Raw genomic sequence first — 12993 nt, forward strand, 5'->3', positions numbered from 1 at the left:
CAGAGAAATAAAGATCTCAAACTCTGGAGTCAGACATACAGAGATGAAAACTTGACCGCCTCTTCCCAGCTAGGCCTCAGGCCTAGCTTCAGGCCTATTTATTCCCTGGCTTCAGGCCTCAGCTTCCTCATATGTCCATATCATACCCATTAAATTAGAGCTGAATAAATATTAACAATGACAGGATGACATCATCCCTTCACAGTGAAGGGATAATAACTTGTGTTGGAATTTGCAAATATATTGTCCATTTCCACATTCTATGGTGATATGCTCCACCCACCTGGAGTCAAGCATTCACTAACTCACGTGGGAGTTAGTCAAAGGAAGGCTTTGGGGGGGAGCACAAGCAGCCTGAGTGATCACCTGTCGGCATTAGCAGCCATCTATGCATCTGGGCTCAAAGTTTCTTCCAGATTCTGCAGTTCACCCTATAGCCCCAGTGCTTCCCAAGCCCTAGCAAACCATGTGATTCCAGGTCCTAGTCCCTCTCATCCTGTCCTGTGTCATTTCAATTAATGGGCCCAATACCACCATGCCCCAAACAAAGGTAACTATAGGGTCTGGGTATTCAGAGAAGAACAAAGAATAGGAAAGCTGGGGAAGCCAAAGATAAATGAGCTCCACAATTCTGCTTTAGTTAAAGGCATTTTTTAAATCACTGGAAGGGATGTTAGTGTCATTTATCTCCAAGTATCTCCAAGTATCTTCATGAATAAATACAAAGCTCTCATTGTGAATAGAGGAACATACATACAACATTCCCTGTAGAACACACCAGTTACTGACATGGACTCAGAAAAAAAGTGGGAGAGAGGATAATGAAATGAACACAGACACACACACACACACACACACACACATCAACACATACACTCCTCAAACACCAAAAAGTAAAAAGCAGGTGGCATGAAAGTGCGGGTTTTACAGATGTCGATTTATTCAGCAATTTGCTTTTATAGATTCTACTACACATCCTCAGGTGTAGATGGATGTTGTCTATCTGCCAGTTCATGAGGCTCCGATGATACCATGGCCAGAGGCTTAACTGCTTTCTTACTGAACCAAAAACACAGTTGCATTCTAACAGGTGAAGTGAGTGTTCAGATTGCCTGGTGTGCGTTTTTTAAAGATACAGAGTGGAATCTGATTTTATTTATTGGAAATATCCATTTATTAAAACACTAGAAAAAAACAGAAGATTCTATATCCCACACTATTTTAAAGTGTTCATTCCTCTCTCCTTTAACCTGAAGTTTCTTTGCATGATTTACCTACAAAAACTAGTTTTGGTTTTCATTAGCACCACACTCTAACCAACTGAGCTAACCGGCCGGCTGACTAGTTTTGGTTTTTAAACAGTTTTAGACCACCACAGATGAACGTCAGTGACACGATGGTCAGAAAAATGCAATCAGTAAAAATACTGACAAAATAGTTGTCATTTCAAATTAAACTGCAATTAAAACTCATTAGGCTTGAACCTTTGAAAATACACTCATTTCTCAAAAAGAAAAAGTGTATTCCTAAATGTGTACTCATACAGGTACAAACCAAGTAGTGAACTTATGAAGCAGCACATTCTATTATGCAAAGCAACAGAAAAATCATTTTTTTCCATGTAGCTTATTATAGAAAAACAAACTAAAGGGCATTTCCCCTCATATTGGTGAGCAAGTCCAAGTATTAAAATAAGCCCCTATGGTCAGATTCCAGTCTAATCAATAACCTAGCATTAAACCTAATTACATGTCAACTTACCATGAGTCCTTCAGTGACAAAAACAGCTATCACAAATAGTGCTAACACAGCAGCATTTACAGGCCAATACAGATCTGGGCTGATCTTCCCACACAGAACTATACATGGATCAGGGTACCTAAGTCATTTCTTCACAAAGCGAGCTACGGAGAGGAGGCCCTGGTGTTATACAAATGAGAATTTAACTGAAATGCCCTATGAGCTGTAAACATTTAAAGAATGAAACCTGAGGGGCCTCACTTACACCTAGAACTTATTTAGATGACAAGATTCTGGACTCTGAACTGATGCTGTCATGGAGCAATTATAATGCTATAATTGGAAATCTTGGGAGAAGGTGATTTGCATATGGGAAGGACATGAATTATTGGGGGTGCTGAAGTAGACAGTGGTGGGCAGCTTTCTGAGAGGCCCCCAAAGATTCCTGTCTGCCAGTATTCCCGCCTTGTGTAATCCCCTTTCTTGAGGGGGCTGGACCTAGTACTCCCTGTTGCCCTCCAGCTGCTGCTATGATGAAGTCAGCAGCAATAATATAACTGCTCCCACCGTGAGGCCACTTAGCAAGAAACTGAAGGAAGCCTCAGATCAACAGCCTGCAGAAAACATAATCCTGCCAACCACCATGTGAATGAGGCTGGAATCAGACAGACCCCCAGGCATGCCTTGTACAGGCTGCAGCTCTATCCCACACCTGATTTTAGTGTTGAAAGGCCTAGACTCACAGGGCACAGCTCAGCCATGCCCAAGCTCCTGGCTCACAGAAACTGTAAGATAATAAATGTTGTCTTAAGGTACCAGACTTCAGGCAGATTAGTGTCTTAAGGCAGTAATCTGTTAATAAATAACTAACAGGTAGTTAATATAGATTTTACCTCTAAAAACATCATTTGGATAGTAACATAACATATATTTAAAACTTTTATCTATTTTGAAAAAGTTCTCAATTGTAATTTTAGGGTCTTTTAAAATCTCTGTATTTTTCAGGTCTACCAAATCCCATATGAAGCCTCTGCCTTCCCAAGTTAAACGAATTTACTTAAAAAGTCACTAGAATACTAGAGAAATTTAACTTTGTCCCTTATATATGAGAGCCTACATCAGCATTAAGTAGCCCCTACTTGACAGAAAGGAAAAATATCCTAGATAAATTTTACTTCTAAAAAATCACAGGTAGACACATAGAAAAACTTCACGTTCTTAAACCAGTAAAGGAAAACTCCTCTGATGAGAAGACTTCCAAAAAACTTCTTACCTTGAATGCACTGAAGTGTTCCATCCTCCGCTCTTATTGTAAAAGTCTCACCTGGATTAACTTGAACGAGAATAACCTGCCAAAGTAACACATTAATTTCAATTTAATATCACAATGTCTGGAATTTTTCTTCAAAGTTTTATTACTAAATTACTAAATTTATGCACTAGACAAGAAGTATGTGGCACAACATCTTATATAAACACAAAACCTGGGACATATCTTAGACCTGGTTCAAAGCGGAGGGGAGTGGGGGCAGAAAGTACATGTGTTTGAATTTTCCAGTATTGCTGCTGATGTGATTTAACTAAAAAATTCAACTTTAAGATACTTTTTCACTTTGCCCTTTCACTGATTTAGAAATGACAGTTAAAAAAGAAAAAAAAAAGACCAGAAAATATACTTACAAAGGAAGATAGCAGAGAGAAGGGAGGTTCTGACCTAACACTGTTGCACACTATTCCCTAGTATCTGGTACTGACGTGGGTTATATGATTCTTCTGTGTAATAATAGAAAGCAATTTCTTTAAAAAAGTTTGGAAAAAGTATCTCTCTATAGGATCTAGAAATAATAATGAACAGTACAAAATAAAAATACATTCCACTAGGTCCCCCCAAACACTCAGGTTTTTAAATCTGTTATGTAAAGGTCAGTGTTTTAGTCATGTGAACGTACATATGGCAACTTCCAAAGGCCTGGGCCACACACAGCAACAGCAAAGTATTTCTTTCCGACCCTCAGAGCTTCAGTTCTTATCTAATTTAGTTCTTTTAGATAAAAGAGGAAAAATCACTAATTTACATGTAAATACAAATTACAGAATATAATCCAAGCTTAAAAACTGTACTTAAAAATCATCATGTGCAAGGCTGATACTAACAAAATAATTACTATATATTTCTAGAAATTGACAAGGTGTCAGTGATATTCATCTTACAGTGATATTCATCTTGGATCAAGCCTGTCCCTCCCTCCCTTGACCCATCAACACTCATCCGTACTGTCTGCAACCCCTTCATCTCTGCACCCCTTCTTGTACCCCTTCGTCTATGCCTTCATCTATGCCTACTACCACCTCATTCTTTCCTCACCCAGCTAAGGCCTACTCATCCTCGTGAGCCTAAGAAATGGCATTTGACTCTCAGGATAGGCCAGAACCCCAACAATATATATGTTCTCCAAAAACAAACAAACCACTTCTCCTTCCTAGAATTTGAAACTGCAATTAACTAATTAAGCAATTATATCAATGCCTATTGTTCTCTAATCTAGGCTCTAAAAGCATAAGATCTAGCACAGAATAAGTATTCAAAACTGTGCCTGGCATAGAATAAGTGCGTGATAACTATATTTACTGAATCAATGAAAGTCACAAAACATAAGAAAAATCACGGCAAATAATTATTTTAACTTAAAAATTCAGCTTTCTTTCCACAAAATGTAAAAAGTCAACTTTATGTATGCACCATAACTTACTTGCTTTGAAAACGTATTCAGATTACACGAACTACAGAAACCAGGACCTTTCAGCGAAACATAGTCCAAACTCCATCCTTGGCGCTTCTCATTGTCTTGAATTATATCAGTTATTTAAACATGATATATTTCCCTGCACATACTGTGTCAATAATCTTTCAGTCTTAAGTATTCAAACCTCGTGCCACTTTAAAAACTCAGAAGGAAATCCCTTGATGTCTACAGAGTGATTAAAACGCTTGGATTGCTTTCTGGAAACCGAGCTTTTAAAAGAGTCATTCCTAACACGAAAAGTTTTAACTTTATTTTTATATAAACATTGAACTGGACTACAATGAAATGAAACAATACTCCAATAAAGAAAATTATCCAGGTGCTTTTAAAAGTCCGTAGACCAATTCTATCATCACTGTAACAGAGCAGAAACCACCTACTTTGTGTTCATAACTCTAAAGTTAGGCCTACAATACAGGGTCCAGCAGAAGTAATGCCTGCATGAGTGTGGTCAGTAGGGTAACAACACAGGTGTAATAACTTACAGTTTTAATTTGAACATGTCACCTAACATGTCATACAGTGCGCTTGAGTGTGATAATTGTTGTTACAGAATTACATGCTTATCATTTTGTAATAAAATATTTTGTAATAATATAGGGGCTTTATTTGTGCTGGACCCTGTATATGGCTATAGAATTAATTAGTTGGGAAAAAAACCACTGGGCACCAAGCCTATGTCCCAGATGCTCCTCGATGACTCCAAACTCGTACACTGTTCCTCCATACTCGAAACTGTCAGACGGATTTTGAACGCTGGATCTAAAAATACAACTCGCCAGCACTATCCAAGGTCCCAGGCGAGAAGAGGGATTGCTGAGTCAGGGTTTGTTTCAGATTCTGTCACATTACCTGCTTATTACATTGCATAAAAAGTACGTGTGACGGTTCCTTAGCCATCACTGACACCAGGCCATATTCAAAGAATGGCCCAGAAGTATCCAGACACCACAGGCATTTATGCTTTCCTCTCTCTTCTTCTGGTGAGGCCAATTCCAGACCCCCATCCCACTTCTTCAGGGAGAAAAAAAGGATAGATAAAGGGCTTTTAACATCATACTAAAATATCTCTCCTTCAAATGTTTAGTTCCTGTAATGTTCCTTGCTGCTGAGTTGCTATGACAACCAGATTATAATCTACCAAGTTACCTCAGAAACCGGGCAAATCTCCTGTGTCCCAATATCAATTTTTCTTAGTAAGAGCCAAAGTCATTATTTGAGTCAACCATATTCATCTTGGCACTGAGATATTTTAAATAAAAGCATTTTGCTTTGCTGAAGCAGACTCACCTCCTTGTTGTTTTCACTGTCAATAAAGGAGAGATGAAAACAAAAATTTGACACACCCCAGCCCACAGATCTGTCCCTGACACCAGACATGAATGAGAAGGCGGCAGAAGGCCATGCACACAGAGCCCTGAGGAGCATGGCGCACACGCTGGCCGGCTCCCTGGCACTTCGCCTTTTGTATCATACAAGCGTCTCTCTCTTTCCCCATCTCTCTCTCTCTTCCCCTCTCCTCCTGCCCCCTTGTCTTCCTCCTTCCCTCCTTTCTCTAGCCACAAAGCAGACATAACTGTTATAGGATCTTTTAAATACAGAATGTGAAACATAACATCACTGTCCAAACCTCATCATTTTTTGTCCACTCAAATAAGCATTTCCTGCTTTTCCAAAGTCAGCATTAAAACAACCCATGCTGCATTCTGTGTCTTGCCAGAGGAGGGGAAAAAAGGCAAAGTTTTTAACTACTGATGTTTTGCCCCATAGATGTTAAAATAGAAGCGTATCAACCAAATTATTAGTATACTTCAGGCTACTACTGTTCCATCACTGCATTTCAAATCTGTTAGTGCTACAAGAACCGAGCAGCTTGAGATCACCAAAGGCAGTTTATCAGGGCTTAATGAAAAATAAGTGACCGTTCTTTCAAAGTCCAAAGAACCATCATCAAATGAGAGGCCGGATTAATATAATTGAGCAAAAGGCTAAATACAGCATCTTGGGAAAGTTTTACCCAAAAGACAAACTGAAACAGGTATAACATCTTTCCTTAAAATTAAGTCTAAATCCAACTATTTCTTACTTAGTAGAAGAATAACAGGAAAATTCCTTTTGCAGTTTAAAATTGCAGTGGTTGATTAACCACAAGATCAATAGTATCTAAGACTATTCCTGAAGGCAAATACCTATTTAATACCTCAGATAAAAAAATCACCAGCCACCTGCCTAAACAATCACTGCCACTGTGACAGGAGAGGAGATGCCATTTCACACCTGGAGCTTTTCCCAACTTGCCACTCTTTGTGAGGCCTGCCTTAGTCTGAGCTGTTTCACGTGTAAACGAACACTTCGCACGTGGAGCCAGCATTTCTGATCATCCAACAAATACCTTTAGTGGCCAAAGTGATGTGACCTAAAAGCTGCAGAACAGTTCCACGTAAGAAAGGGTTATACCTAGGAATATCTAGTAACTTCTAAAAAGTGACCTTTGACTACATGAGAGGACTAGTAGCACCTTTGTGATCTCTCTCTCTCATATTCTCTCTCTCCCTCCCTCCAGAGAAATCTTAGGGGAGCTCCAGCCAGGCCCCCACAGGACCCGAGCCATCCAACAATACACATCTGACATCCCGGTCTCTACAGACCACAGCCGACCTCAAGTAACACATTATTCATCATCTCTCTTTTCTCCAGTCAAGAAAATGAGCTACAGATGACCTATGGTTATCTTTGTGGTGACAACATAACACAAAAAAAAGTGTCCCAAGATTTAAAATGTGAGCAGGTAAAATACAAAGATACTTGACCCGCTCACTTGTCCTACCTGAAGCCTGAATCCAAAGCTGGCAGAAGAGAACACACAAGGCCAAGAAGCCTGCAAGGGTATTCCCACACTGGCTCAAGGCACAGGACATGCATGGCATGCAAAACTCTTTCCTGGTCAACATCCCCAATAGGACACATGGTCTTGTTTTGTTTCTTTCTGGGTTTTAGGGCTCAACCTGTTTAAAGCAAGGAGCAAGAATACTCTAATGCTCAAAAAAAATTTTTAAAGATTTTATTTATTTATTTAGTTTTAGAAGGGAAGGAAGGGAGAGAGGGAGAGAAACATCAATGTGCAGTTGCCTATCACGTGCCCCCTACTTGCTCACAAACCAGGCATGTGCCCTGACTGGGAATTGAACCAGCAACCCCTTGCTTCGCCGGCTGGCACTCAATCCACTGAGCCACACCAGCCAGGGCAATGCTCCAAAATTTCTAATACTCTGATTTCCTCAAAAGACAGAAGGTTTAAAAGTTGTCCACATCAAGAGATGTTTTCATCTCTGAAAGACCTGTTTTTTCCTACCGTGATTCTATAAATAGCTATTAATTATAGAAACCGCATGCTCCTGACAGGAAGGTATTAGTAGCCAGATTTTATGGAGAGGGAAACTGAGGCTTAAAGAGAAGAAGTAACTGGTCTAAAGTCACAAAACTACAAAAGGACTGAGCTAGGACTGGACTCCAGCCCTGTCTGACCAAAATGCACTCTTCTCTCCTACCTACAGCCTCCACCTTCTGAGAGGGGTACATTTCACACGGTCAGTTCTCTATGGAGACACTTCAATAAGTAGCTCTAAGGAGAACAAGCACTAAACTGGGTCAGAGGCATGTCACCAAAGACCAAGGACACTCGTTCTCTTCTAGGAAATCTATGCTCACTCCGAGTCAGAACTCCTCGCTACCACTGCGCATTAGGTAGTAGGGAATCCCACAACCAACAACAAACAGGTGTTTTTATATTGCACAGGACTTGCTCTCATAAAGTCTTTGTCAAAACCTTGAATTCCCTTAGAATCCTCAGAAGAAATAATGAGCTAACAACTCAATTATCCCAATCACTAGATGCCATTTCTCTGGCCCAACAGTAAGCATAAGAAAAATAAAACATGACTCCTCAGAAGATTGCATCCAAAGTTTCTATGCCTCCCCCAAATCACCTGTCATTAACAAAAAAGACAGGAATGGATTCATAGGTAATTAAAGAAAAAGAAATTAGATGAACCAAAGAGGACATTTTTATATGCTGAAATTACTCCACTGCCTGCTAAAAACACATACATTCAAGAGTTCAATACCTGCCTGCATTTAATGAAATCAGTGTCCTTAGAAAAATGACTACATCTTAGTGTTAATTAAGCAAATGTTAATGAGTGCTCAGAATGGGTCAGGAATTCCTCTGGGCATTGGGAATAGCACCTTAGATAATGCCAAGTTTTGTCCACTTTGAGCTGTTAGATGCAATTTGCATGGGATGGGGGTGGGGGAGTCATTAAAAAAAAAAGACAGTCTTGGCTGGTGTGGTTAAGTGGATTGAATGCAAACCCATGAACCAAAGGGTCACCAGTTCAATTCCCAGCCTAGGGCACATGCCTGGGTTGCAGGCCAAGTCCCCAAAAGGGGACAAACACACATTTGTGTGCAAGAGGTGTGCAAGAGGCAAACACACATTAATGTTTCTCTCCCTCCCTTCCCCTCTATCTAAAAATAATTAAATAAAATATTTTTAAAATAAATTTTAAAAAAACAGTTACTTAAAAAAAGTAAAACATTTACAGATAGTGGTAAGGGCTATAAAGAAAATACTGCTATAAATAGCAGCTTGTAAAAACTGCACATTTACATTCCCACTAATTGTATACTGCCTAGAATAAAGAGATTTTATTATAAAATGAGCTGCTGTTTGCTAAGAATAAAAATATAGCATTAACTTAAAGGGGAAAAAAAGCAAAATGTAATACAGATAACCAAAACTAGGTTAAAAGCCTCTTTCAAGAGAACCACAAATGCCTGACTCTTCAGTTTCAACTACAGGACTTTAGGATAAAAACCAACAATATATAAAATGGAAATTCCATGTAAGCATAAGGGCAGTTTTTCCCTGGGTAAGAGTAACTAACAGCTACCAAATATACATGTGCATTTGAAATATGATTATATTCATTTTATTAAAACAATTTTCAGAGTTGTTGAGTACCAAAAATATAACTCTTATTTCTTATTTCTTTCTAACTCTTAGTTAAAAATTATGTTCGCTGAGAATAAAATTTGGTTCCTGTCATCACCATTTCTGGGTGAATTCCTGTCAAAACTGTCCACTAAATGAGGTACATTTCTCATCCTCAGTTCCATCCATGGGCCCGTGTTCCCAAGCTGGCCTCTGGCCACAGTGATGAGGAATCAACAGTTCAGGCCACTTCTCAGTATGTGCTTTGCATACTGAATCCATAGAATGTCTTCCTCCATTCAAATACAGCTACCTCATGTCTGGTTTTTATTGGCTAGGACAGAGCAACATGATCCACACTGATGTGCTAATTAATGTCATACAACTCTGGGAAGCTGTGCATTGAACCTAAACAAACAACTCTACCATCGGAATTTCAAGACCGGTGAAGAAATGTATTTAACTGCCTATATCCCAATATTTTACCACTATAATTTAAAGACCCATTTCAATCTTGGCCACCTTATTCATTTAACACTGCCCTACCCCCTAAGAAATAATCAGGAAATAACGTGCCCTGGCCAATGTGGCTTGGCTGGAGTGTAGTCCAATGAACCCAATCTTGTGGGTTCGATTACCAGTCAGAGCGAATGCCTAGGTTGCAGGTTCTATCTCCCACTGGCTTGACCGGCGACAACGGATTGATGTTTCTCTCTCACACTGATATTTCTCTTTCTCTCTTTCTCCCTCTCCGCCTCTCCACCCCCACTCTTTGAAAGTAATGAGGAAAAAAGGAAAATGTCCTTGGGTGAGGATTAATAAAAAGAAAGTAATGTGGCCATAAAGAATGTTTTCATCCTTTCCTAACAGAAAATCAGGTCCCAATACTTTGTCATTAAATGTTCTAAAATTAACTATTCTAATTACTATACTTTATTAATTACTTGCTTGATATTTTTGTGCCCGATAACATAAAATCAGAAATGAATATAAATGTGTAACATTCTAAGGTTTTGCAAGGATTTTGTAGAAGAGAAAGAAGGATTTCCCCCACACCCCCACCACGCCAGCGCAGTGTATGTTATCACTTATTAAGGCCTTGACTTTGCATTAATTATTAAACTTATTAATGCTTAATGCTATTATTGAACTCTTAAATATTCAACACAGACTTGCTGAGTAGTTACTATTACTACACTTTATGAAGCACCCATGCTTCTAAGATAAGAAAGCTGAAATCCTAACCATTTTGTGTTGTTGAAGGAATAGACAATACAATTAACATATAATAGAATATGATTATCAAGTGCTGTGGAAACTGAAGAAACCATGAAGAAATCATGAAAAGTTATAGTTGAGTGAGAGTGGGAGACTGCAATTGAATAAGCAAACGAACAATTACACAAGCAAATACATGGGGGACTAAACGGTATAATGTGTTTAGAATTCAGAGGTGCTAGGATTTCAATCTAATCTCATTTTAGTTTCAATCCATTTTTGAACTAATTATTTAAAAAGAAACTAAGATACCCGAGACACACAGTGAGAAGAAGAAATCAGAAAGATCACACCCCCAATAAATTTAACTAAAAAAAAAACATAAAAAAGATTATAGTTGAGTTCCAGCTCTGCTAAGTAAGACACTTAACCTTTTTAACCCTGTTTTTTTCATCTGAAAAAAAATGGAGACACCCACCTCCCGTGTGTGCTTCAGAAGTAGAACAACCCTAGTACACATAAAATGTGTGTAACACAATAAAAAAACTTTCATTACTATTTATTTTTGTTTTTCTTTTTTTTAGATTTTATTTATTTACCTTTAAAGGGGAAGGGAAGGAGAGAGGAGAGAAACATCAATGTATGGTTGCTTCTCGTGCATTCCCTGCCAGGAACCAGCCTGCAACCCAGGCATGCGCCCTGACTGGGGATCAAACCAGCGATGCTTTGGTTCCCAGGCCTGCGCTCAATCCACTGAGCTACACCAGCCAGGGCCTATTTTTTTTTTTCTTTACATTTCTTTCTAACAGTGGCAAATCTTCCACATAATAAAAAAAAGTGACCTTTAATAAGAGAGTTAAATGAAAAAATTCTACTGAATCTGCCATGTTTCATGTTTTCAATAAGATCTTAAACCAGCCAGTTCTCACCTCTGACCAGATTTTCCGTTTGGGGAACATTCTGGCTTTCCTTAAAGGCTCCCTTCCTAACCGACTCACATTCCAGAGTCTGTTCAGCTTCCACGGATCCGGACAACAACAGTGACTTTGGAATCCATTCACAAAAGTTCTGAAATCTAAGCCCTTTACATCTACAAAAGGGTCTGAATCACTTGGAAATGCTTCTAATTAAGATTATCATAATGAAAGTCAGCAATAAAATGTAATAAAATAACACCACAATGTGTGGAAATTTCCTATTAAGTGCTCAGAAGTCCAGGAAAGGACCCTTTTCTGACCCTTAAGCTGCCTTCCCAAAGCACACAGGAAGAATTAAATTGGGCCAGATTCTCAAAGGGGCATTGGGCATTGGCCTTTCCAAATACTTAAGCAACTAGTTTGAGGGATTATGCATCACACAATCCAGGAAAGCAGAATCATGCAGCTGGATACATTAGACCATTAAATTTTTTTAAAAATACCAAATTTAGGGTTTTAAAGCAAATAGATTGACAATACTCTTCAAAAATGTAATGGCTCAAGGGGTTCCTTTCCAGATTTGAGTCTCAGCACTTTGTAAGCAACAGGTGGAAAGCTCGGCGGAGCATTCATACTCTCAGTCTTAAAAGAATGATGTCCTGGGTGCATACACATGCCGACTTGCACCAATGAAAAGATTAGTCCAATTCTTCCCTCATTCTGCACCAAGTCCAAATTCAGGACTGACACTGGTCTCCGCAGACAACACAGGGAAAACGTGACAAAAATTTTCCAGCCAGCCCCTCCCCTCCTCGCACGCCTTCAGCACACACAGGCAAACAGCCGATTCTGTGCACGTCTCCAATTCAGGGCCAGTTTATGCATCATGACATCAGTGCAGTAGAATGAGCCAAGTTTAAACTCCATCTGGGACAAATAATGTCCAGGCACACGGTGACTTCTTTTGTTTATATACACTGACTAAATATGTCTTGGTGGTAAATGAACTAACTCTTAAGATTGATTTCTCAAGGCCTCCAAAACAATATTCTGCACCCCTGAAGCAACTCCCTGTCTCCAGTTCTCTTTCCAAAACTGTGTGTAAGTGATTCTTAACAGAACACTCGATTTTGAAACACATAATTAACATCTTGAGAAGAGTCAAAGTCCAAGCAGCCCTTCATCAATCTAAAAAAAAAAAAGAGAAAAAAACGAGGAACTGGCTAGCAAAAGGGTGTGGTATCATGGCTCATGGTACAAATAGTGCGTGACAGAATTCCGTGCCCCCGAGAACGGGAATACCCAGAGGTGACCAATGTAA

General features: G+C 39.2%; 1 protein-coding gene across 8 annotated transcripts in view; it reads right to left on the bottom strand.

The window, feature by feature from the left end:
- The window catches only part of FNDC3B (fibronectin type III domain containing 3B), a 320028-nt gene that overhangs the window by 228311 nt on the left and 78724 nt on the right, over positions 1 to 12993 (bottom strand). For all 8 annotated transcript variants that reach the window (XM_037046517.1, XM_037046521.1, XM_037046516.1 and 5 more), the window contains exon 3: positions 3014 to 3089. In XM_037046517.1, the coding sequence (XP_036902412.1) occupies positions 3014 to 3089 (76 nt within the window). The remainder of the gene's footprint in view (positions 1 to 3013; positions 3090 to 12993) is intronic.

The sequence above is a fragment of the Sturnira hondurensis genome, unplaced genomic scaffold (genome assembly GCF_014824575.4).
Source record: "Sturnira hondurensis isolate 20B ecotype Veracruz unplaced genomic scaffold, ASM1482457v3 Scaffold0005279, whole genome shotgun sequence".
Taxonomy (NCBI): Eukaryota; Metazoa; Chordata; class Mammalia; order Chiroptera; family Phyllostomidae; genus Sturnira; species Sturnira hondurensis.